Here is a 27,691-nt window from a genome sequence, read left to right as displayed (position 1 = left end):
AATGAGCAGATATGATGTGAAGCAGCAAGACTGGGTCCAGTGCAGGAAGAAAGTGAATGACCTACTCAACCTCATGAAGGTGAGTCTGAGTGAATAGTATGTATCTGTGGACAAATATGTGTAAGGCACCCCCTCTCTACTCCAAAATTTGCATTGATCAGAACTCTTCCCTGGACCTCTACTGAAAATCAGGTTCATTCTCATACTGAGACAAAGAAGCCACTCATAAGCTGCCAGCTTTATCTAGTCAGGTTTCTGACGGCATGGAAGACTCTTACAAATCCAGTCAATCACCATAAAGATTTTACTGAGGTTCGAGCAAATTTGGTTTAAGGGGTTGAAAGAAAGGTTCATTTATTTTCTGCCATTAGACGGCAGCTTTGTCACTTTGTATTCTTTCCACCATACACTTGATGATACACATATCGACTGCTGCTGAGGTTCAGTTGGGAATTCTCCCATACAATTCTCTCGGACTTTCCACCAGTTTTGACTGCTCCAACAATCTTCACTAAATTCCACCCCTTGTTCTCCCAATATATCAATTGTTGAGTGTCACTAGCAACTGGTTGTTGTTTTCAATCTTTGGGGAAAGTTTAGATCATGAGCATTTTAACCATTATGTGTATGTGATATTTTAAAAAAATGTGAACATATTTTGTTTTAGAATGTAATATTTAAATCCTTGTTCCAAACCTTTAATATGCAGCAAAACAAAAGTTAGAAAATAAAAACCACAAATTGATATAAAGTTATCATGCATTACAAACAGTCACATTAGATGGCAAAGTTTTAAGGAGATAACCACTTAGTGAAAATAATTATTTTTCATTTTCAGCAATGTTGTACTTTATGCTTAATAATATCTTTAATATAAACATTTGGAATTTCAAAACATAAATCAAGCCATCACTTGCCTAGAGTTATTTCAATAGTCAGTCTTTCACAACCAACTCCCATTGCCCATAACAGAGGCAACCTCCAGCCTCAAGGTCCAGTTTACTTACACAAGTGTTCCTGCCCAACTAACTCTGGAACCTTCCATAAATGTATTTTTTCCAAAACACGAGGTAGATACTGGCATTCTTATGGCTCAATTTAAGACAGCATTTTCCTTTCCCCCTTCACTGCTCAAGCTGGGAACAACCCTTCTCAATTCAACCCTCACTCTCCCAAACACAGTTCATTCTGGCACTTCTATCTTTGCTCCCTCTGAATTAATGTTAGAGTGCACTGCTTTGGGTGGAAGAAGGAGGCAAGTGCTAACAAGAAGTTGAGATCTACAAAAATCAGGTGGACATAAAAGCTCTCTTAGCTCTATACAAAGAATATACGTAATTCTCTTAGCACCATGGCTAATATTCATTCCTAAACCAACAGCCAATATTCATTCCTAAAACAACATTATCAAAACTGATCAATGGGAGTTTACTATGCGCAAATTTGCAAACACATTTGCCGACAAAGCCTCAGTGGTTAATAGCTGTGTAGCATTTTGTCTTATCCTGAGGATATGAAAGGTGCTCTGAATAAGAAAAACCAGAATCATTTCTCAGAGCAATGATGAAACACAGATCTAATCCCTAAACACGAAATGTTAGCTGCTGCTATATTTGTGTTCTCCTTTGGTCAACATCTCCTCAAATACTGATCACAGAGTTCAACAGGCCAGTCAAAATCCAGAATTGTCCCAATTCAGTGTGATTATCCAGAACATAAGGTGGCCGTCATATATGCAAAGGCACAGCCATTGATGTCACCTGGTCATGACAGGACAGGTTGCAGAAAGTGTCTGTGCATGCACCAATGATGTCAATACATTCTGTGGACATTGATCATAAGACGATAAGATGCAGGAGCAGAAGTAGACCATTTGGCCCATCAAGTTTGCTCTGCCAATCAATAAAATCATGGCTTATCTGGTAATCCTTAACTCCACTTTTTATTTTATTTTCACTCTGTAATTCCAGATTCCCTTCCTGATTAAACATCATCCTATCTCAGCCACAAACAGACTTAATAATCCTCCCAGCCTCTGTAGCCCTTTGCAGTATAAATATCCACAGATCCACTACCCTTGAAGAGAAAAATAATCACCACATCCTCATCTAAAAGTGCAACCCAAAACTCACCATCATCAGCACACGTCACACCGACGGATTGCCTGGCAGCTAGTGACTCTTGAAGTGTAGACAAAGGATGTTTTGGGTTTTTTTGGGGGGGTGGGGCAGGGTGTGGGGAGAGGCAGGTTGGAGGAAGGCCTGTACCAGCAGCAGGGATGGGAACAAGACCTGCACCACTGTCAGGGGCTGGGCCTTCACTGGGAGCAGGCGTGTTGGGTACAGGCTGCACTGAACAGGCTTCAAACTAACATTTTTTTTTGTCATCCAGGGGATTTAAACACCTGCCTTCCATCGTTTGAGAATGATGTCAGTTTTCTTTCTGCTCTTTGCATCACCTACATGTGGCATGCATGGGATACTCTTGACAATTGAATTATGGTATGGACTTCCCAGTGTTACCTTCATTTAAAGCAAATTTCTTTCCTGAATCACTTAAAACAACTTCCAAGGCTGAGTGCTGAAACCCACAAGGCCTGATCAAAACAATGGTGACTTGCTTTGTCGAAAACTGAAAGTGCAGTTTATTTCCAAGGTAATTAATTCCAGTAATCCATAGTTCACCCAGATTCTCTGGGATTGTGGGATCAAAATATAGATAGTTTTTCATTATCCTGCAAAGGAGAAGGACAAAATACAGTTCAGAAGAGCAATTTTCAGACAAAAAGTTTGGTCTGCATTGTGATTGTAACTGGAAGCAGTAATAACTATATTAAATGCACTTTCCTGAGTAATCTATATTACAAAGAAATGTTGACACGTGGAAATTGTTCAGTTAGGAAAAAGGATTCCAAGGTCAAGATTTCACCACACGTTCAAAAATCAGGAAGTTAGGAGTAAGACAGGCAGTCAGATTGTCTTTTTTTTAAAAAAAATTCAAGATAATGAATCAGTGAGTTACATGGAAAGACACTGAAGCAGACAGTATAGTAAGATGGAATGGTCAAAATTCTCACGTACTTGCATACATCCACAGCACTTCTGTGTTTAGTTTTTTATCTTAATTCCAATTGTGAATATTAGGAACGTCTTTCAGCAAGGAGGCCTGTGACCAGTGGAGTGCCACAAGGATCAGTGCTGGGTCCTCTACTTTTCACCATTTATGTTAATTATTTCAATATGAACATTGGAGGTATAGTTAGTAAGTTTGTAGATGACCCCAAAATTGGAAGTATAGTGGACAGTGAAGAAGGTTACTTCAGATTACAATGGGATCTTGATCTGATGGGCCAATGGGCTGAGAAGTGGCAGATGGAGTTTAATTTAGATAAATGTGAGGTGCTGCGTTTTGGGAAAACAAATCTTAGCAGGACTTATACAATTCGTAGCAATGTCCTAGGGAGTGCTGCTGAACAAAAAGACCTTGGAGTGCAGATTCATAGCTCTTTGAAAGTGGAGTCGCAGGTAGATAGGATAGAGAAGAAGGCATTTGGTATGCTTTCCTTTATTGGTCGGACTGTTGAGTACAGGAGTTGGGAGGTCATGTTGCGGCAGTACAGGACATTGGTTAGGCCACTGTTGGAATATTGCGTGCAATTCTGGTCTCCTTCCTATCGGAACGATGTTGTGAAACTTGAAAGGGTTCAGAAAAGATTTACAAGGATGTTGCCAGGGTTGGAGGATTTGAGATATCGGGAGAGGTTGAATAGGCTGGGGCTGTTTTCCCTGGAGCGTCGGAGGCTGAGGGGTGACCTTACAGTGGTTTATAAAATCATGAGGGGCATGGATAGGATAAATAGACAAAGTCTTTTCCCTGGGGTGGGGGAGTCCAGAACTAGAGGGCATAGGTTTAGGGTGAGAGGGGAAAGATATAAAAGAGATCTAAGGGGCAATTTCTTCACACAGAGGGTCGTACGTGTATGGAATGAGCTGCCAGAGGGAGTGGTGGAGGCTAGTACAATTGTAACATATAAAAGGCATCTCAATGAGTAAATGAATAGACGGGTTTGAAGGGATATGGGCCGGGTGCTGGCAGGTAGGACTAGATTGTGTTGCAATATCTGTTCAGCAAGTTGGACCAAAGGGTCTGTTTCCGTGCTGTACATCTCTATGACTCTAAAAGAGGCAAAGCCTGGCCTATGCACCTGCACAACTCACTGTCAATGCCTGTTAGAACTACACCAAAAAGTAGCAATCTGACTTCTGCAGGAGAGGTATTTTCCATATGTTGATACAGTTAGTGATGACAACCCCACTTCTCAGAAAAATCATGCTAAATGGCTACCGCTTGCAAAAACAAAATCTTAAATGATTAGCAAATCTTGAAGAAACCTCCCAAAAAGCTCAGGGAATAAAACATTGCTCTCAGTGCCCCAGAACTCTGTTAAGCTTTAGAACTTCTTGGAGAAAAAAATTAGTCACATCCCATCAGAGGTCTAACACACTAACGCCGATTCCACAGAATAAAGTGTTTTTCTCAACATCAGCATCTTGGCACAAGGAGGCGCAGATGTGAGGAGAGAAGTATTGATTTAGTTGCAATTCTGGAATACTTCTTTAACAAAAGCAGGATTTATTGTATGGACTTGAGTCACTTCCTGCAAAACTAGACTTTTTAAAAATTGCTTTCCAAAAGTGCAGTAGGATTAACAAAGAAGATGGGTCATATAAATTGGAAAGTTCTCAGATTGAATTTGGCGCTAAATTTAACCCTCTCAATTCAGAGGGAAGAGATGGAGTTAGGGCTAAGGAGAGATAAAATAGCCAGAGTTCCTGACCTTGGCACATATCCAGTGACCCTGTTTGGAAATTCTGTCTTTGTATATAATTAAGTTATGGACAGGATCACCTAAGCTAACTACATTCCTTGACTGTAGCCCAACACACAAAATATGATTACTTGTTAGAGATAGTAATATTAGTGGTTTATCACCAAAGCATTTAGAACTGAAGAAAGAGCATTAATTAAAGAGAGAGCACGTTGAAGAAAAATATACAAATACCCTATTCTGATATACATCTTTATAGAAAAATAAAATTTGTGTATAATAGATTATTGTATATCTGAATGACTCAAATAAAAATTGGCTATATTTACACTGACCTGAAGCCAGTGTAGCCAAATAACACTGTTTGCATGAAGCCACCCATTCCGGTCAGGAAATTCACAGCTCCTGATCCATCTGGATTTTCACTCCAAACCTGACGTAGGGGATAAGTAAGGGCAAAATAAGTATCCAGAAACTTTTCAGCAAGCTCCATGCTTACCCTTTGATTCAAATTCTGTATACAGCATTAATGATGACCCGACTTAGAAATAAAAGAATTCATTCCTTTATCTAATCCATAGAGGAACAGCCATGGCTCAGTTGTTGGTGCTTTCACCTCTGAATCACAAACTTCTATGTTCAAGCCCTCGACCAGAGCATGAGCACAGAAATGACACCCCGAGGAAATATACCAATATTGGAGATGCTATCTGTCAGATGAGACGTGAATCGAAAGCCCCATCTGCTGGCTCTGATTAACATAGCAGATTTCACGGCACTATTTTGAAGTAGGGCAGGACAGTCATCCCCAGTGTCCAGGCCAATATTTAACTCTCAATCAACATCACAAAAACAGGCACAAAAATGACCAATGAGAACCATAATAATATGTATAGATAATAATCACATCCAATACCCTGCTCTCCACACCACATCACTACATAGCTGTTTCGAGGAATTTTCTGAGTGCATTTTGACTGTTGAGCTTTCTACATTATAACACTGACTACATTTCGCAAATAACCCAGCATCGAGTAGATGGAACCTTGTGGGGCATGCGAGCCAGACGTGGCTAAGCACGTAAGAAAAGTCTGTCATGTTGAATTTTTAATGTTATTTCCTTATTTTTCTATGTTATACTTATGATTTTGTACCTAGGCACCTTTATACTCAAGATGACGCTGAGAATGGTGACTTTGTACACTTTCACTGTTCTCTTGAGTATATGTGACAATAAAATCTAATTCTAATTCTATACCTGTGAAATGCTTTGAGATGTTCATTTCTCATGAAAAGTATTATATGAATAGAAGTCATGTTAATTTACTCAGCAGAGTAAGCAGGAGCCTGCTACAGGTAACCTCAGTGACACAGGCATCAGGAAAATGTGACAGGGATTGGCATCAGAGACTGATGTCACATTTCAGTAAGGTGATCAAATAAGGAATTCCTTACAGAAATTTCAGGGCATGGTAACAAGCAAAAACATATATCCTTACTAAATTCAGGGATGAGAATTACAGTTCTGAATATGTATCAAGATTGAAGTTGCAAAAAATCTAAATTTCCTGGTAGAACCACCTCCCCAACAAAATTTAATATTCTTTCCTTCTGCACTTATATACTCTTGAGTAAATTTCAATTCTACCTTTGTTCTGAAATAAGCTTGTGTACATTTGTTGTGAAAAATCTTTTGTGAAGGCCTTGGTTAGCCTTTTATAGTTTTATAGTTTGGTATGCATGCAATTGTACAGAGCCTCAAAATGTTTTGAAGGCATTACCTTGAATGGTTCCTGAATGTGGCTGTAACATTTGCTAAATTGATGCTGAGCCTGACTAACATTCTTCAGCTCCAGCCAACCGATTGCAAACATACTCTGAAAAAGAAATGTGTTTTAAAAAAAAATACAGATATTGACTATTTTGATTAAATTAATAGCCAATGGAACAGGAAATTTCAGATACAAACATGAGACCAAAAGGATTTTGGTCAGTATAGTTGAGATTAATATATAACCCCGATACAGTTATCTTAAGTAAACCTGTTTACATGCACATGGGAGGTACGAGTTTTCTAGACAGCCCCTGTTGATGTATTTGTCCTCATTCTCCCTCAGTCATAAGTTTGCAAAGCTTCTATAGTTACAGCTTATTTTGGCTACACATTTCTTACATTATACAGTGACACAACACATCATAGCTGGACACGCCCAGGCCATGGCACCAGGTCACATGCGTGCACATTAGTTTTTTTTAGATTAGATTCCCTACAGTGTGGGGCGCAACAAGTCCACACACCCTTCGAAGAGTAACCCACCCAGACCCATCTCCCTCTGACTAATGTAGTTAACACTATGGGCAATTTAGCATGGCCAATTCACCTGACCTGCACATCTTTGGACTGTGGAAGGAAACCGGAGAACCCGAAGGAAACTCACGCAGACACAGGGAGAATGTGCAAACTCCACACAGACAGTTGCCCAAGGCTGGAATTGAACCTGGATCTCCTAGTGCTGTGAGGCAGCAGTGCTAACCACTGAGCCACCGTGCCACCCCACATGGTTGGATCATGTCCTTCTAACTGCTGAAACTGTGGTTTCTAACTCCAGCATTGCAAGGTTCTACCAAGATTGCCTGTTAACATTCATTATTACTATAGCCTTGAAATTATGACCTTTACTGTTTACTTAAGCAATCAAGCAGTCACATTATGATTTCTTAGTACAAACACACAAAACTATCTTTTGACCCTTATGTTCCTGATTTGTAGTGTGGCACATCTGCCCCTCTCTAGTTAAAGTTGAAAATCACACAACACCAGGGTTACAGTCCAACAAGTTTATTTGAAAGTACTAGGTTTCAGAGTGCCTAGTTACCTGATGAAGGAGCAGTGCTCTAAAACCTCATACTTTCAAATAAACCTGTTGGACTATAAGCTGGTGTTTTGTGATTTTTAACTTTGTCCACCCTAGTCCAAAACCAGCACCTCCACATCAGAGCCACTTTAGTCAGTAAGCCTTTGCTTTTCTGTGGTATTTATGGATAAAAAGATGCTGTTACCAATTCTTTTTGACTATGTCAAAGGGTCTATTCACTTTCGCAGTGATGGAGGCTCAACCACCACTGAATCTTAACAAGAGACTCTGTCTGACTAAGCTATGCAGCTGTGTGTACAAATGTATCTTTTGGCAAGACTTGTCTTATTGATAATGTCTCTATCTCTGACCAGAAGATCTAGGTCAGTCAGCCTGTCTCGAAGTGTCATAACATGTCCAAACAGGTTAATATTAAAACAAATTGTTAAACATTGTTGCAAAGACTATAAGGAGGCCTGTTGATAATAAGTTGCACTTCACGTGAACCTAAGATGTCTACCTTATTCTCACCCAAGCTTTTCTGACATCATCAGACTAGGTGGAGCTAAATGTAGTCCCCAGCATTATTCCTTTCAGAACCATTACCTAAACACCACCTTCCACTTCTCAGGACTATATTTCAATTGTTTACTCCCTCTGTTGAATTTTAAGTTCCTAAGTTATTTCAATTTAATATTGTTATAATCTCACTGCAAAAGAATAGATAACACAGTTTGGCAGTTCCAGGATAACTGAAATGCCATATTGTTGTAGAAGAATCAACACAAATAGCTGACTATGTTTGGTAAACAAACAACATTATTACGTTAATACAAAATCTGTATATCCCCCTCCATAAGCTGCCACACACCACCCATTCCAGGTTCTTTTCTATTACAGTACTTTATTTAGGGATCTAATTCTGTTTCCCTGAACAAGAGTCAAGAATTCCTGGTTATGTTACAGTGATATTGAACAAGGATATTTTAATCCATTTGTAAATGCCTGCACTTCCAAATTCACCATATTTTTTGGTGAAATATTTGCTAATTTTTGTATCACTAGGCATAAGTACTCTCTGTGCAAAATTACATTACTCTGCTTTTAATCTATTCTGTATTGACAAGGGATTGTTGAAGAGAACTAGTCATCTATACTCTGTCCACATAATCTGCACTGAAAAGGGTAGGTAATTTATGATTATTTGAACTGAGGTTTTTTAGATGTTCATTTGTGATGTTTGAATTTCATCAACCTTTATTCAATTAGAAAGGGCTGTTTTTAAACCTGTTGCCTCATTGGTAGATAAATTCCAGGACAGAAGATCAAAATTTGTCAGTATCAAGAACTTGAGATCTGTAAATTAATAGAAACATGGATCTTAATCTTTTATGCATCTCCCTAAGTGCCATTGTGTACTGTGGCATATAGTTAAATGGCCTATATAAACCAAAAGCTTCAAAGCAGCCACTTTATTCCAGATTTAACTTAGACTCTAACTATCTGAGAACATTGATGGGGGTTCTATTGAAAAATGGGAAACTGTTCAATTCTCAATCACAATAGAGAAATAAATCATCCAAAATAAGAATTAGGTACAGATATCAGCACTTTCACCTGACAAGATACATGAAATAAAATCAGAAAACGCCTGAAATATTCAGCAACTCAGGCACTGTCTGTAGATAGAGAAACATAGTTAATGGCCCAGATTTTTAGCATGTTGAAAAACTTGGTTACACAATTAAAATGGTGGAAGTGCTCCAAAATTACAAGTGCTGCACGCAAACTCATAGTTTCCAGTTTAAATGGCCAGCTGTCTCCATTTAAATCCTATTTTGGGGTCACTGATGCATGAAACTAGAATGCACAGGATAGACTAGTTCAGGTCTGTCCTCTGCATTTTTTTGGACTATCCAGGGAACAATTCAGTGCTGACATGTCCCAATAGGCAAGGTCCCAGAACATTCTTTGGTGGGGGGGGGGGGGGGGAGGGGAAGGAGGAGGAGGAGGGTTTATGGGGTCAGATATCTGATATCTCTTAGGGAGTAGGGAGGATTATGCCTAAAATGTGAATACAGCCCTGGGAACTGAAAAGATGTAAACTGTTTTTTTCAGAACTATTAAAAAGCATCAAATTTGTTAAGCACTGTCAAAAAGTGTCAAAACTACAATGAACTGCCAAGGTGCATCAAAGCTGCCAACAGCTGTCAGAAGTTTTTTCTTTAAGCCCTAGATGATTTTCTCAATACAGTGTAATCTGCAATATAGAATATTATTTTTCTCCTGTCTACTTGAGTACTAGTAGAACAGGTAAGTTGGTATCGTAGGTGAAGGACTAAAGGGTGGATCTATAGTTGACATGAACAGGCACTAAGTTGACATTGGGAGTATTAGGGACGTATGGAATATGAGGGGCCATGTGTATGGTTATAGAGAATTAAAACTCACGTTGGCATGGATGGACCATGGAGTGTGTGTGGGGATGGGGCGGGGTTGACAATTGAGGTCTAGGGGGAAATGGCTTATATTTAATTCTTTGAGTTTAGTATTTAGAAACAGGACTGAAGCCTTGCCAACCAGCTACTGTAACTGGTAGTCTTCAGCAATTTCTGGTTTGCCTGGTCCAACTTCAGATCCAGCCCGCTGTATATAGAATATCAGGAAGATAGGCAAAAGTGAGGACTGCAGATGCTGAAGATCAGAATCTAGATTAGAGTGGTGCTGGAAAAGCACAACAGGTCAGGCAGCAATCGAGGAGCAGGAATGAAGGGTTTTTGCCCGAAACATCGATTTTTCTGCTCCTAGGTTGCTCCCTGACTTGCTGTGCTTTTCCAGCACCACTCTAATCTAGACCCCAATATCAGGAAGATATCAGTGTGGTGACTGTACTAGAACAGCTTAACAATGAGTGCAGCAACATCTGGAGCAGAAGTCTTCAATACTATTGCCAGAATGTTACCAAAATCCAAAGCCTTTGCAATAACCAATACTTTCAGCTGGTTTCTTAGTATCACTTGGAGTGAATCAAATTGGCTGAAGTCCTGCATTTGTGATGCTGGAGATCTTCTGAGGAGGCCAAGATGGACCATCTACTCAGCACTTCTGACTGAAGGTTGCTGCAAATTGTTCAGCCTTATATTTTATACATGTGCTGGGTTCCCCGATCATTGTGGATGGGGATGTTTGCGGAGCATACCTGTACAGATAGGCAGTAAAAGTTAGAAATACACTAACTTCTGGCTAACCTTCAAACTGAACTTCCCTCCACAGTGATCTGGACCCAACTCAACGCCCCATTCCTTACCCCAGGCATTGACTTGACCTCCCCTACCTCCCACCCCAGCCCTCCACCTAGGCTCATCCCTTCCATCCCCAACTACACACTCCCCAACCAACTGGACCTCAACCTTTCTACTCACTCATGCAACCATTCTTCTACTTTAGCTATACTAGTAGCTAAAGTTGACAAGCAGGAGGCTGGAAGAACACAGCAAGCAAGGCAGCATCAGGAGGTGGGGGAGTCAACCTTTTGGGTACAACCTTTCTCCAGGAATGGAATGGGAGTAGGGGGGCTGCAGATAAAGGTGAGGGTGGGCTAGGGGGGTTTTGGGTGGAAAGAGGAGTGAAGCGGTGAGGCGGTGAGGTAGGGATAGGTAAAAACACAGGCCATGGGTACGACCTGGTTGGTTGATGGGAAGAATGAATCCGGTTGGTAGCTGGAAGGAAGGGTCAGTCAGAGGAATGGAGTGGGGGTGGGGGGGGGTGAGGAGCAGTGATAAGGGGCTGGACAGGGAGTCAGGGGCTGGGAAGAAATGTTATTTGAAACTGGAGAACTCAAACGTTGAGTCCTCCAAGCTGTAGGCTGCCCCAGGCAGAAGATAAGCTTCTCTGATAATCCAAAGGTTTTCAACATGCCCTATCACTCCATCCTTGATTATGGACTCCAGTAATTTCCTGACAACAGATGTTAAATTGGCCAGTTTCTTATTCCCTCTTGATTATCCACATTTTAGATACTACTGTACTGTGATTAAAGCAGCATCATTCTGTGCCTGTTGAATTATCACCTTCTACTAACCCAGGTCATGGCAGGTCCATCCTGAGCTGTCACACCTTCATACATCACCAAGTCATTATTCCGCACCGGAGTACTCATGGGATACATGAGTGGGTAACCGAGCAGCACAACATCAGCTTGTTTCACAACGACTCCTGGAACACAGAAATACAATTTTTAAGCACATAAGATGCTGTAACCAAATCTTCACCAGCATATACAGTGTGAGAAACTCCAAGATAAACTATTTTAAAATTCTAATCAACTTTTTATCTTCCTTTCCTTGGACACAAACACCAGTAATGTCTTGCCCAAGTGAACATTGTTCATATGGGCTTAACATCACAGTTTCACTCAACAATATCAATACAAATAGCCTTCCCAGTAAGGATTATTGGTTTGTGATCAAGAGTGGAATCCCTAACTATTTTCTTCCAATTTAAAGGCTGAGATAGACAGACGTCTAATCATTAAGGGAAACAAGATTTATGATGATAAGGCAAGGAAGTGGATTTTAGGATTATTATATCAGTCATGATTTCATTGAATGCCGGAATGGATTTGATGGGCCAAAGAGCCTACATTTCATTGTATGTCTTATGGTCTTATGATGCACTGAAATTAACTACGCTGCCTCAGAAGATAAACACAAGGATACAAGAAACTTAAGAAATAAACGAAATAGGAGTAGGAGGTAGGCTACTTGGTCCCTCGATCCTGTTGAGCCACTTCAATAGGGTCATGACTGATTGCCTCATGACTTTAACTCCACCTCCCTGTTTTGCATAATCTTTGACTCCCTTAAGATCAAAACTCTGTCTAATTTAATGCTGAATATATCCAAAGATACAGCCTCCATTGCTTTCTGGGGTCGTGAATTCCAAGGTCAACAACCCTCTGAGAAGAAGTTACTCCTGAATGCCATCTTAAATATTTTTAAACTGTGGCTCCTAGTTCTAGATTTCCACAAGATTTCCATCTTACCCTATCAATATCACAGCCTGGATGTAGGAACAATCCAAGTGTTAGGGAAGTAGCCTTTTTTTGAAAGGAGGGAAACTTGGACAGTGGAATATCAGAATTGCTCGCCAATGACTTTCACCTCCATATTTTCCCATAAAGGGGCTCCCAATGGCAATAGCTGTACACCAGTTCATGGTGGAGAGCCAGTCAAAGGACAATTAGCCATTAATTTCTGTCTTTTAATGCAATATGAAAGAAGGCATATTGTTTCTGGGCAATAAGGAGAACCTAGTAACACATCAGAATGCAGAGGGCATTGGAGGCAGCCATAAATGCTGCAATCACAGAACCATGAAACTGAAATGGCATGAAACATTCTTGCGAAGAAGCACATGTGAAGGATCAGAACCCCCACGTGCTCCCAATACCTGAAAACTTGTGGGAGAGGATTCTGCCCTGCCTTGGCAACTTCTTCAGCTTGGGTTATGTCAAACCTTCAGTCAAAAGAAAGTGAGAAACCATAGTGGGTTCTGATAAAACAAATCATGTGACAGGAAGAGAGGGGAAGGTTGTTGGAGAAGGATATAGTAAGGAAGTCTGAATTAATTCTTCTGCACCTGACTTATATCCATCAAACTCAGGATGATACTGCTTCAAAGGGTCAAATGGCACTTTGATTTTCTCAGCTATTTTCATCCATTTTGATGGAACAGTAACTTTTAAACGTGATCCCAATTCTGTTGCAAACTGGAGGCTGGAAAAAATAAATAATTTAAATCTACTGAATTACTTGAAGATTAGTTGTAAATTTGATGTGTAACACACAATGTGGTAAATGAAAGACTTATCTATAACATAAATTACACCTTAACTCACACAAACCCGTTGTCCAGTCACTCATCTACAATGACTCCAGGTAAGGCTAAACCTTAATTTTAAAATTGAAGTCTTTACATCAAATATCTCAATGACCTGCCCTACCCCAAAACATCTCTGTAATTTCCCCCAATCCCAAAACTCTCCATGTTATTTGCATGCCTCTGATTCTGGTCTTTTGCACTTTCATAATCATAACTGTTTCACTGGTAGCCATGTCTTCAGTTGCTTAGGCCCAAGCTCTGGAAGTGTTGCTATATAGTTCTCTGACTCTCAATGTTACTTTTCACATTGAAGACTCTTCTTAAAATCTCTTTGATCAAGTTTTGGGTCAAATAACCTATTATATGCTTATGTGGTTTTGTGGTAAGCAACTGGTTTTATAATGCTCCTGTGAAGTGCCTTGGAATGTTTCATTACATTAAAAGCACCATGTTAGCATTGTACCGCTCAGAAGTAAGCATTCTTCAAACCCTGCGATGAGGTTAATTCCTGCAAGGGTGGTCCAGCTTCTTGATTTAATGAGATAGTTTGAAGATAAGCAGTTATCTCCTCCTCAAATTCCATAAGAATAGATAAATTGAGAATTACATATAGATACGTTGCCATTAATAGCATAGTGCACCACTATTTTGATGTTCTTGGCCAATAAACCTACTGCAATACGTACTTCTCACTTATTCTCCACTCTACTGATGGCTGCATGCAAAAGTCACTGAATGGCATTCTAACATAGGAACCCTAGCTGACTTCTCTCCTCTCTTGCCCTAGATGCTACAACCAGTCATTGCTGTTATACAGGGAGCTTTCCTGAACTAGGAATGATGAAGTAGGTAAGAGCAGCAAGTGTGGCACAATGACATTCACATAATTAAGGTGTAAGTGACAACGTGACTGATATCAGTGAGACAGAAGACACCAGTCTAGAATCAGTGAGGTCCGAGACACTACAAAGGAGCTGTATTTGACAACTACTATGTATAGGTGTAAATAAAAGTATTACACCACATAAAGAGTTGATGAGATTTACTCCATAATAAGAAGCAAGCATGTAGAACTGATAGATTGTGATACTCCAGATCAATATGTTAATCTGCAAGTAGCAGTTCTGATTTAAAGCTCAAGACAAAGCACCAATGTTGAAGTTTATGTGAGGCTTGGAGGGCAGTGGTGGTGGTCCCACATGCCTGCTGCTCTTTAACTCTGCTGAAGTGTCATCTCGACTCTAAATGCTAGCTTGCTGTCTCCATCGATGCTGCCAAACCCACTGTGATTTCCAGCATTTTTTTATTTCAGTGTCCACTGCTCTTGTTCTTCCAAGTGGTTAAGATTACATGCTTTGGTAACTTAGTGCAATACTTTGTCATACTGCATACATTTCAGTCACAATGGTAGAGGTAGTGGATGAGTTTGAAACAATGGCGAGCGTGCAAGTCAAAAAGAATACTTTATCCTAGATGGTATCAAACTTCTTGAGTGTTGTTACAATTGCACCCATTCAACAAAAGTAGAGAATTCTCCATCATACTTATGACTTCAGACAAGTAAGTGATGGACAGGCAATAAACCGCTCTCTAAAGAATACAGCACTGAATCCATAGTTAATGATGGTTTGGGATTTGGTACCAGGTAAAACCATTGAGTGTTAAGAATAATTGGGTTTTCTCTTGTTAAAAAATGGCCATTGCCTATGACTTGTTTTGTAAAAATGTTACATGCTACCTATCAGCACAAGCTGTTGTCCAAGTCTTATTGTATGTTAGCGTGTACTGTTTCAGTATCTGAGGAACTGTTAATTGATCTGAGCACTCTGATATCATCAGCACACACTCCCACGTGACTTTATGATGTTGGGAAAGTCACCGGTAAGGCAGCTGTTACACCTAAGGTCTGCTCCACGACACTACCCTGAAGAACTCCAGCAGTGATGTCCACACCTTTGGAAGATTGCAAATGGTTGAAATAACAAAGTTGCTCACCAGAGTTTCACCTCTCCTATCTAGGTTCAAATTCAATTTATGCTGAAGGATTTTTTCACTGTTAAGTTAAAGGTTCAAATGAGCAATTTTGTGCCGTTCCAATTCAGTTGGAGATAACACAATAAAGTGTACAATCAGCAGCTTAGATTTGGCAAATATCATATTGCTGCTTTTGGAAAGTCTTTTTTCTGAGGATGGGACAGAGAGGAGAAAGCTTTGTGATGCACCCAAATTAGTTACGTTCATTTTCAAATGTTTCGACTAAAAATGCATGAAACAAAAAGAGAAAAGATTTCATAAACATTTTTCAAACAATCTTTATCTTTCTTCCTGTGTTTCATTCTGAGGATTGGTAACAACACAAGTTCAACACTTATAAAACTAAACATAATGAAAGCTTGAAATATGACACAAAAACAGGGAATGCTGGAAATTCTCAACAGATCAACTTTCACAGAAAGGTCATCTATATGAAAATATATTTTTATTTTTCTCTCCACAGAAGCTGCCAAACCTGCTGAGTATTTCCAACTACTTTTTAAATTTCAGTTTATTATTGGTCTTGTATTTTCATAAGAGTTAGTGCCACAATTTCAGCTGTTTCTTATTACTCAATACTAGTAACTGTAGAAAAATGAGAAAAGGAAACGTCACCTCCCCTGTCCCATCCTCACCTGTACTTGGCCACCACCGCAGTGTAGGCAGAATTGGTAACATCAGATTGATATTCATCAGGTGGCATTACTCCTTGAAGAAATTACATGTAGTGAAATAATCAGCGATTCACCAACAGATGGGTTCCTGGATACTTTTCACACAATGTCAGTTACCAATCATGCAACAAATGAGAAAAGGCCATTTGATTCTTTCAACTCATTCCATTCATACATTAAATTTGCCCTTTATAATATCTGATTTTATTTTCTATCACATTTGCCTGTATTACCTTGCTTGATATTTTATTCCAAAGGGTTCCCACGACTTCAGAAAAGCAATTCTTCCTGACTGCAGCCCAATTTGGACAAGGACTAATACAGAGGTACTGAATAAATTCAACATGACATGACAACTAATTGATAGCATTCAGAGGCCATGAAAATAGCTGCCGTTAGAGATGAAGGTCAAAGATTGCAGCAGGAATGTTCTTCAGAGACTGAGGTTTACAGAATTATAGAAATACAGCACAGAAGGGGGTTATTTTGCCCATTATGTCACGCTGATTCATTGAATTAACAGTCATATTTAATCTCATATCCCATGTATTATCCATTAAAACCTTAATAGGAAGAATAAATAAAATACTTTCTGCATTCTATCTCAAATGAAGTACTTGGTTATGGATGCCTGAAATATGGAAATGGGTTTTATTTCCGGTGTTAAGGCACTTCACTTTAGGATGAAAGTGTCAGGGACAGGGAGGAATAAGGCGTGTACGGAGGCAGAAGTAGAAAAGTCTCAGCTTTTGCAAATTATATAACAGGTATGAAGTTCTTGAGGTTTGTACATATGAAAACAGAGGCTGCAAAGTGGATGTGCAAACAGACCATGGCACCATAGAGTAGGAAGCCTCCATCAGAGAAGAATAAAATAGGAATGTAATGGTATTGGGGACAGTATAACCAGGAGGATAGACACAGTTTTCAGAAGAGAAAAGTCAGTGTAGAATATAATGTTGCCTTCTCAGTACCAGAGTTTAAGATATCTACTCTAGCCTGGTGAGGACCTTGCAGTCAAAAGGGCAAGATCTAGTTGTTGAGTTTTACACAGGTAACAACGATGTAGACAGCACAAGGAAAGAAATACTGCAGTAGGACTATGAGCTGCCAGAGGTGAAGTTAAAAAGCAGAATGTCAAATGTAAATCATCTCTGAATTATTACTGGAGTGACAAGCAAATAGTTGATATGTAAATAAAATATAATATTTGAGGGCATGGCTCAAAGATTGATATGGAATAACTGGTCTTCATTCAAGAAGCATGGCACCAGTCCTAATGTAAATGGGAGCTATACCATTGGGAGAGTCTTCACCTGAACTGTGCTGGAACCAATGTCCTTTTAAACTATATATCTATAGTGATAGAGATGGCTTTAAATTAAATAGTGGGGGGAGGGATCAAACAAGGGACAGTATGATAAATTAAAGGGAGAGGACAAGACATTAAAGCAGGTTAGCAATAAGGGTATTGATAGTCTGAGCATGGCAGGAAGGGACCAAGCATATAAACTTAAGAGTGCAACAGCAGATAAGGCTAAAGATTTGAATAGTAAAAAGACAAAGCAAAAGGGATCTGTATTATCATCTATGTATTTTCCCTTGAAGAAAATTGTTGAATGTTGGCAATATTGCAATTCATCCTGGCAATTAGTTTGCCTTGAGTCTGCCACATACACATACAGAAAATCAGTTGGTTGCTGTAATGCCTGCTTCATAATTTGTAATGTGTTATACTGTTTTAAACACACAAATCCATAGCATTGCAATTCCTTTAATAATTTTAGGCTGACCTAAAATTTTTCTGCTTTTAATAAACATTTTGGAATTTGGGCGGCACGGTGGCACAGTGGTTAGCACTGCTGTCTCACAGCGCCTGAGACCCGGGTTCAATTCCCGCCTCAGGCGACTGACTGTGTGGAGTTTGCACGTTCTCCCCGTGTCTGCGTGGGTTTCCTCCGGGTGCTCCGGTTTCCTCCCACAGTCACAAAGATGTGCAGGTCAGGTGAATTGGCCATGCTAAATTGCCCGTAGTGTTAGGTAAGGGGTAGATGTAGATGTAGGGGTAGGGGTATGGGTGGGTTACGCTTCGGCGGGGCGGTGTGGACTTGTTGGGCCGAAGGGCCTGTTTCCACACTGTAAGTAATCTAATCTAATCTAATCTAATCTAATCTAATTGTGTTTGCACCAAATATTCTGTGGAAATTCGGTAAAACACAGATCCACTCGAGAGCTTCTGTGTAATAGTTAAGGTTAAAATATTGCCGACCATTCAATGATAGGAATGTGACAATGTTTGACTCTTTTGATCTTGGTGCAGCTGACAGAGTGTCATAAAGTCAGAGGCATACAGCATGGAAACAGACTTGTCCATGCCAACCAGACATCCTAAATTGATCTAGTCCCATTTGCCAGCATTTGGCCATACCCCTCTAAACCCTTTCTATTCACATACCCATCCAGACATCTTTTAAATGTTGTATTTGTCCCAGCCTCCATCACTTCCTCTGGCAGCTCATTCCATACAAGCACCACTCTGTGTGTGAAAAAGTTGCCCCTTTGCTCTCTTTTAAATCTTTCCCCTCTCACCATGCACTCACCTACCCTAGCAAAAAGACCTTGGATATTCCCCAATCCATTGCCCCTCATGATTTTATAAACCTCTATAAGTTCACCCCTCAACCTCCGATGCTCAAGGTAAAAAATTTCAGCCTTTTCAGTCTCTCATCGTAACTCAAACCCGCCAATCCTGGCAACAAATCCTGAAAATCTTTTCTGAACCCTTTCAATTTTCACAACATTCTTCATATAGCAGGGAAACCAGACTTGAACTCTGTATTTTAAAAGTGGCCTCATCAATGTCCTGTACAGGCGTAACATGACCTCTCAACTCTTATACTCAATGCACTGACCAAAAAAGGCTAGCGTGCTAAATGCTTTCTTCACAACCCTGTCTACCTGCGACTCCACTTTCAAGGAACTATACACCCTTACCCCTAGGTCTCTTTGTTCAGCAACATTCCATAATTATTGGCCAAACATATATGTTTTCCTTCATCCCAGTGACCCTGGTCATAGGATCACTTGTAGACAACTCCATTGTGGTTATAGAACAAACATACTCGAAACTTCTCACACAAATGGGTAGGTAAATAGACAAGGCCTTTTCCCACTTCATTCAGATCCCATGTTTTTCCCTGGGGTGGGGGAATCCAGAACTAGAGGGCACAGTTTTAGGGTGAGAGTGGAAAAATTTAAAAGGGACCTAACGGGCAACATTTCATGCGTGGTGCGTGTATGGAATGTGCTGAAGGAAGTGGTGGAGGCTGGTACAATTACAACATTTAAAAGGCATATGGATGGATATATGAATAAGAAAGATTTAGAGGGATACAGACCAAGTGCTGGAAAATGGGACTAGATTAGCTTAGGATATCTGGTTGTGATGGACGAGTTGGACCGAAGAGTCTGTTTCCATCCTGTACATCTCTATGACTCTAATTATACAGATGTACGGCATAAGAAATGTTCTGAAATGTGAAATCTATCACAGAGGGAGATATTTCAGCATGTAAACAAATTCTTTACAATTCAGTTAATAAAAATGATGCATTTCAGAGACTTAGTGACATGGACCATATCCGACATGGTCTTAACTCTAAAATTTCCAATTTAGGGAGTTCTTGATTCTAAGTGTACCTCACACCTTCATCATCGAGCTGGATCTTCTTCCTTATAACATTTTCTGAGATCGAAAGTCTGAAGTAGTCAAATGACCCAACTTTTTGCTCAATTTCATATTTATTACCTTTGATGTCATAGCACTCCTCCAAAGGGTTCCAAGTAACTCGACTGCTCCAAAATTCAGCTATGTTGCTGACCACATACCAACCCCCATCCTTTTGGAAAAACTCCAGGTCCTAAAACCAAAAGTAAATCGTGAGAAATGACTGAGAATAGAAACTACAACTGTGGAAACTTGCAAAGACCTAAATGTTCTACTTTGGGAAAACAGTTTGAGTGTGACAGACCTGCTTGACTTTCTTAAGGAGAAATACCAGAATTCTATTCTCCTTAATGTAAAGGATCAGAGAGTGGTGGGCAGGATGTCCGTGATAGAATAAACATGGGATCTGAATGAAGTGGGTTTGAAGAGAAAATTGCACCTTGGTACCTCACAGTTTTAGCATTTTCAAAAAGCAACCATACAAGTTTCCTACAGATTTCCACCATTTACGAAAATAAAAACCAGTTAATGAAGTAAGACATTAAACTTCTATAGAAGATCATTGACTTAAAAGCCCCAAATGCACTCTGTCCAGTTGTCCCAAATTCACATTTGAATTAAATTCTTCCAGTAGCCTTAAACTCTAGCATTTCCAGATTGCACACAGTGATGCTTCCAATCTCCCAATCTATAAGCCTTAAATTCATCACATAAATTTCTTCCTCATTGCCACAAATGTGCTTCCTTCTTCAACAAGCATAAAAGAAATTCAAAAACTTGAAGTTTGAAAATAGAAAACTATCAAAGGTGAAAAGACAAAACACCAACAAGGTTGAAATGTAAATTATAAGTAGATATCAAAAAATGTGGGTTTTTTAATCCTTCGCATCGCAGATTGAAGGGAGGTAATGAGTTCCAGTTTTCAACCTCAATGAAACAAAGACAGTCTTGATTTCAACATTGGAATACAGGGAAGAGGAAGATTATGTAAGGTAGAGCATTAAGTGTTTATGAAGAACAAAAGCACAGTTCAGAACAGCAACTCTTCACAGTGATATTGAGAAAATAACTCAAAAAAGACTGCAATGAATAAATTGATTTGAGCAAGAAACTCCAAAAGTATCATTCAACAGGTGACATTTTTCTTTTCATATCCAGAGTTCAAAAACGGAGCAATAAAAACATTAGTCGTAGTCTGCTATAAGGAATGCTGCAGAAACAGTGCTCACCTGGGTGACGTAAAAATACTGCTGAAATGCAAATGAGATGTCACCATTGATGTGGATTTCTTTTAGTCCATAAACCGCTTCATTGCAAACCTCAAATCCAGTCACTGCACTCTCCCATGGGTATTTGGCACCCTTATGAAACAAGAGATATTAAACTTCATACACAGAGCCCATTTATGCAAGTAAAGCAGATTACTAGCAAATAATGAAGTGCAGTGAGATTAACAGGAGCTGTAACTCTAAATATTTAATCAGTTTGGTAACAAAATAAGCTTTTTAGAATTAAGTTTTAGATTTTGATTTCTAAAATAAATGTGATATACACCATCCACAAGTGAACGATTTACTCTTGTCTTACAGTATATGGTTCACCTGTGTTATGGTGTCAGCTCCTGTACAACAGGAAGCAATTACTGCCATCTGGTATTGTATATCTCAACATTAATTTTCATAAATTAGCTAAGACGTGATCACAGCATTGAGCAAGTGGTGCTGAGAATAGTGTTTTATTGGTAGTATAGAAGATTATTTTCATTTATCAAACATTCCAAATGAACAAAGGAATCTCCTCATCAATTTATTTTCACAGAAGAACTTGGATCATGCTGCTGTTCAACTTTATTTACTCTTTTACACACTAATCATTTCATTTTGGGTGCCTACCATATTACATAACTTTGGCTTACATGAAAACCTTTTCACACATTAGTGTGGTCTGAACCCTGAGTTACTGACAATTTTTCTGGACAATTTAATATCTACCCATCAGGGAATATCAGCTAACATAATAAATGTACACTGATCTAATAGAAGTTTTTTTTATGGACAGATCAGAAGGAATATTGTTCTATATACCACTGCAGGCACATAACAGTCCAGAAAGTAAAATATTGGTTTCAATTATAACATCATACCAAACCTTTTCACACCAAAGTGAAATAATTCTCTGATGTTTACTTAGTCAAACAGAACTACAGTAGTCGTCATTCATTTCTGGCTGGATAATTTTTCTCTGAAAATAGGGAAAAGCACTATCATTTTGGCAGTTATTTATTTGTGATCAGATGCCTTGTATCATTCAGGTTTAAATGAACAATAGGAAACAGAGTGGAGCAAAACACATTTGTAAAGAAACATGTCTGACCTTCCTCTGCATAAGAAGTGGAATGTGCACACCTGGGTAACTGCCAGCTGCTCAGTTCAGTGTCAGGAAAAGCATCATTATTCTCCTTTGAGAATAAAAGCATGGCAAGAATTCATGGAACCTCTTCAATATCAGGACAAGAAAAAAAGCCCCACAAAATAAATAAAGGCAGGTATGGGACACTGAGCCCACAATGTGAAAAGAAATTTACTGTTCTGTTGCCACTTGCTTACCCGATATCCTTGTTGTCCAGCAATGATTTTTGCAGCAGGAAGCGTTTGAATGCGGTTCTTCAGGAGGATGCGTGCCAGCTCTGGATAAAATACTAGTACATTTGGAAACATCCAGATTTCCTAAAACAAACAAAGCCAAATATCTTTAAAGGATCCTGGCAGCTAATAACTAGATCGCAGAACTATTAAGTTAATTAAAGAGGGGAAGCTGATGATGACATCCTGACATGGATCTGAAATTGGGATGGGCATTTTATAACAAAAATAGTAACTGAGCTCTCCAACAATTGTGGTTTAAAGTACCATCAATATGGTATGAGGCTGAGGTTTGATCTCTAATTCATGTTCACATTAACTGATCTCACCCCAAGTGCTTTGCTCTGGACTTCAGATTTCTTTTTGCTTTACAGAAAGGACTTTGGAAAAAAAAGTGACATCAGTGTTATCCAACACATTGGCCACTGCGTGCATGGCGAATTCAGAATCTAGGTGCAACCTTGTTGATTATATTTTGTAATAAACTCATTCATGTGATGTGAGCATCAATGTAAGGCCACCATTTATTATCCATTCCCAATTTCCTTCGAGTAGGTGTTGGTGAACAGCTAGCCTTCCTGAACTGCTGGAAGCAGTCCGGTGTCCACAACTTGTATCCACAATGCTGTTCAGAAGGATATTCCAGGATTTTGACACAATAACTGTGTGAAGGAACTAGAATACAATTCAGGTGGTTTGTGCCTTGGAGGAGGTATTACAAATGGTGGTGTTCTCACATACCTACTACCCTTATCCTTCAAATAGTAGAGTATATGGTTTTGGAAGGTGCTGTTAGAAGAGATTTTAGTGAGCTGCTTCAATGCATCTTGTAAATAGTACGCAAACCAAAAAGTATCTACTGAACTTGGGGTGAAAGGAATGAATGAAGGTTTAAGGTGGTTGATAGGGTACTGATCAAGTGGATTACTTGATTCTGGATGATGCCAATCACAAGTGGGGGGCTATTCTTTCACAATCCTAATTTGTGTCTTACAGAAGACAACTTTGGAGAACCAAGGGGCAAGTTCTTACTATGATCGACAGAGTTTATATGGATGATCTTGTTATTGATGTCATGCTTTTGAATGTCATGGGGAGATGGTTGATTTCTATCTTAATGGTGATAGTCATTGCCTCACAATTGAATAAAAAAAGTGAACAATAAACATTTTTATCAGTCATGTGATCTCAATATTTGAATGGCACTTGCGGGAGCAGCGTCGAAGTAAAAGAGAACCCGGGAGACTACAGCAAAGGTAATACAGTTTGTTTTAAAATTGCTTACCTGTAGCGGGCAGCGGTGTTTTTTCCCTCTCTCTCCACAGAAAGAGCGGGAGCTGCAGAGGAAGTGACGGCGAGCAGAGGGGCAAGCCGGGAAGGAAAAGTGAGTATATAAGTCCGGAAAGAATTTTTATTTCTTTACTGGGGACTAGTTAAAAAATTACTTCGTGTTTTTTTTTGTGTGTATACATCAAGTCCTTACTTAGGCTAAAAAAAACTATAGCAGAGAGGTATCAGAAGGTATTCTAACTCATACTTGTACAAAGTAAGTAATTAACTAACTAAGCAGAGATGGCTGGGCAGGTGATGTGCTGTTGCTGTATGATGTGGGAGCTGGCTGATCCCATTGTGAACGGCAGTGACCACATCTGCAGCAAGTGTTGGTTGCTGGAAGAACTCCGGATCAGAGTTGATGATCTGGAATCTGAGCTTCAAACACTGCGGCATATCCGGGAGGGGGAGAGTTACCTGGACGCTTTGTTTCAGGAGGCAGTCACACCTGGGAGATTAATTAATTCCCACTCAGCTAGTGATCAGGCACAAAAGAGTGTGACTGTAAGTGAGGCAGGTAGGGGGAACCAGAGTTCAGGAGTGGAGGAGCCTCAGCCCTTGACCTTGTCCAACAGGTACGAGATTCTTGCTCCCTGTTCGGATGAGGAAAAGGGCTCTGGACAGGATGAGCCAACTGACCAAGGCACCATGGTGCAGAAGGCCATTCAAGAGGGGGGAGCTAATAGACAGGTAGTGGTTATAGGGGATTCTATAATTAGGGGGACAGATAGTATCCTTTGCAAGCCGGATCGGGAGTCTCGCATGGTGTGTTGCCTGCCCGGTGCCAGGGTGCGAGACATCTCTGACCGGCTTGAAAGGATATTGGAGCGGGAGGGGGAGGATCCAGTTGTTGTGGTCCACGTTGGTACCAACAACATAGGCAAGACTAGGGTGGAGGACCTGTTTGGGCATTACGAAGCACTAGGCAGGAAATTGAAGCACAGGTCCTCAAGGGTCATAATCTCCGGATTACTGCCCGAGCCACGTGCCAATTGGCATAGGGACAAGAAAATTAGGCAAGTAAACACGTGGCTAAGGGATTGGTGTGGGAAAGAGGGATTCCACTTCATGGGGCATTAGCATCAGTTTTGGAACAGGGGGGATCTGTACCGTTGGGACGGTCTCCACCTGAACCGATCAGGTACCAATGTTCTAGCGAAGAGGATAAATAGGGTGGTCAGTAGGACTTTAAACTTCTGAGTTGGGGGGAAGGGAAAGTGAAAGCGACAGGGAGTATGGAGGTAAATGGAAAGATAAGCAGCAGGATAGCATGTTTCCAGGCGGATTTAAAATTGAGGCAGACTGAGATTGCAGAAAAAAGCAAGGATAACTGAGGACATATGACTTACAACATCTCTAATAAGGAAGTTAGCATTAAGGCACTTTACCTGAATGCTCGTAGCATTCATAACAAAGCCGATGAATTAATGGCACAGATAACAGTGAATGATTATGATGTAGTAGGCATCACAGAGACTTGGTTACAGGGGGGTCAGGACTGGCAGTTAAACCTCCATGGTTTTTCAACTTATCGAAAAGACAGAGAGGTGGGCAGAGGGGGTGGGGTTGCCTTGTTAGTTAAGAACAAAATTAAATCTATGGTATTGAATGACATAGCGTCGGATGATGTGGAGTCTGTGTGGGTGGAATTGAGGAACCACAAAGGCAAAAAAACCATAATTGGAGTTGTGTACAGACCTCCTAACAGTGGTCAGGACCAGGGATGCAACATGTACCAGGAAATAGAGAAGGCATGTCAGAAAGGCAAGGTTACATTGATCATGGGTGACTTCAATATGCAGGTGGACTGGGTAAATAATGTTGCTAGTGGATCTAAAGAAAGGGAATTCATGGAATGCTTACAGGATGGCTTTTTGGAACAGCTTGTCATGGAGCCCACAAGAGAGCAGGCTATTCTGGACCTAGTGCTTTGCAATGAACCAGACTCTATAAAAGATCTTAAAGTAAGGGAACCCTTAGGAAGTAGCGACCATAATATGGTAGAGTTCAGTCTGGAGTTTGAAAGGGAGAAGGCAAAATCTGATGTAATGGTGTTACAGTTGAATAAAGGTAATTATGAGGGCATGAGAGAGGAACTGACTAAAATAGACTGGAAGCAGAGGCTAACCGGGAAGACACTAGAGCAAAAATGGCAGGAGTTTGTGGGTATAATTGAGGACACTGTACAGAGGTTCATTCCCAAGAAAAGAAAGATTAACCGGGGAGGGATTAGACAACCTTGGCTGACAAAGGAAGTCAGGAAATGTATTAAAGAAAAAGAGAGATCCTATAAAGTGGCTAAGAACAGTGGGAAATCAGAAGATTGGGAAGGATACAAAAGCAAACAGAGGATAACAAAGAGTGTAATAAGAAATGAGAGGATCAAATATGAAGGTAGGCTAGCCAGTAATATTAGAAATAATAGTAAAAGTTTCTTTCAGTACATAAGAAACAAACGACAGGCAAAAGTAGACATTGGGCCACTTCAAACTGATGCAGGGAGCCTAGTGATGGGAGATAAGGAAATAGCAGGAGAACTTAACAAGTACTTTGCGTCAGTTTTCACAGTGGAAGACATGAGTAATATCCCAAAAATTAAAGGGTGTCACGGGGCTGAGTTGAGTATGGTTGCCATTACGAAAGAGATAGTGCTAGAAAAGTTAAAAAGTCTTAAAATTGATAAATCTCCTGGCCCCGATGGGATACACCCTAGAGTTCTGAGAGAGGTTGCTGAGGAAATAGCAGAGGCATTGGTTGAGATCTTTCAAGAGTCACTGGAGTCAGGAAAGGTCCCGGATGATTGGAAGATGGCTGTAGTAACCCCCTTGTTCAAGAAAGGATCAAGGCAAAAGATGGAAAATTATAGGCCAATCAGCTTAACCTCGGTTGTTGATAAAATTCTAGAATCCATCATTAAGGATGAGGTTTCTAAATTCTTGGAAGAGCAGAGTCTGATTAGAACAAGTCAACATGGATTTAGTAAAGGGAGGTCATGCCTGACAAACCTGTTGGAATTTTTTGAAGAGGTAACAAGTAGGTTAGACCAGGGGAACCCAGTGGATGTGGTCTATCTGGACTTTCAAAAGGCCTTTGATAAGGTGCCACACGGGAGGCTGCTGAGCAAGGTGAGAGCCCATGGTGTTCGAGGTGAGCTGCTGGGATGGATTGAGGATTGGCTATCTAACAGAAGGCAGAGAGTTGGGATAAAAGGTTCTTTTTCAGAATGGCAGCCGGTGACGAGCGGTGTCCCGCAGGGTTCGGTGCTGGGGCCACAGCTTTCGCATTATATATTAATGATTTGGATGAGGGAACCGGGGGCATTCTAGCGAAGTTTGCCGATGATACGAAGTTAGGTGGACAGGCAGGTAGTACTGAGGAAGTGGGGAGGCTACAGAAGGATCTAGACAGGTTGGGAGAGCGGTCCAGGAAATGGCTGATGGAATTTAACGTGAGCAAGTGCGAGGTCTTGCACTTTGGCAAAAAGAATAAAAGCATGGACTACTTTCTAAATGGTGAGAAACTTAATAAAGCCAAAGCACAAAGGGATCTGGGAGTGCTAGTCGAGGATTCTCTAAAGGTAAACATGCAGGTTGAGTCTGTGATTAAGAAAGCGAATGCAATGTTGTCTCTTATCTCAAGAGGGTTGGAATATAAAAGCAGAGATGTACTACTAAGACTTTATAAAGCTCTGGTTAGGCCCCATTTGGAGTACTGTG

At 40.2% G+C, this 27,691-nt stretch overlaps 1 protein-coding gene across 3 annotated transcripts in view; it reads right to left on the bottom strand.

Moving 5' to 3' along the window:
• pgghg (protein-glucosylgalactosylhydroxylysine glucosidase) overlaps nt 1-27,691 on the bottom strand; it is a 47,980-nt gene that overhangs the window by 5,006 nt on the left and 15,283 nt on the right. For 2 of the 3 annotated variants that reach the window (XM_072592114.1, XM_072592116.1), the window contains exons 5-13: nt 22,608-22,727; nt 21,231-21,362; nt 20,083-20,194; nt 16,236-16,308; nt 13,324-13,460; nt 11,765-11,898; nt 6,610-6,705; nt 5,164-5,261; nt 2,523-2,734 (exon numbers count right to left, since the gene is read on the bottom strand). In XM_072592114.1, the coding sequence (XP_072448215.1) occupies nt 2,523-2,734; nt 5,164-5,261; nt 6,610-6,705; nt 11,765-11,898; nt 13,324-13,460; nt 16,236-16,308; nt 20,083-20,194; nt 21,231-21,362; nt 22,608-22,727 (1,114 nt within the window). The remainder of the gene's footprint in view (nt 1-2,522; nt 2,735-5,163; nt 5,262-6,609; nt 6,706-11,764; nt 11,899-13,323; nt 13,461-16,235; nt 16,309-20,082; nt 20,195-21,230; nt 21,363-22,607; nt 22,728-27,691) is intronic. The other variant, XM_072592117.1, reaches the window with a different exon arrangement.

This window comes from Chiloscyllium punctatum, chromosome 22 (genome assembly GCF_047496795.1).
Source record: "Chiloscyllium punctatum isolate Juve2018m chromosome 22, sChiPun1.3, whole genome shotgun sequence".
Lineage (NCBI taxonomy): Eukaryota > Metazoa > Chordata > Chondrichthyes > Orectolobiformes > Hemiscylliidae > Chiloscyllium > Chiloscyllium punctatum.
This window is presented reverse-complemented; position numbering and strand designations above follow the sequence as displayed.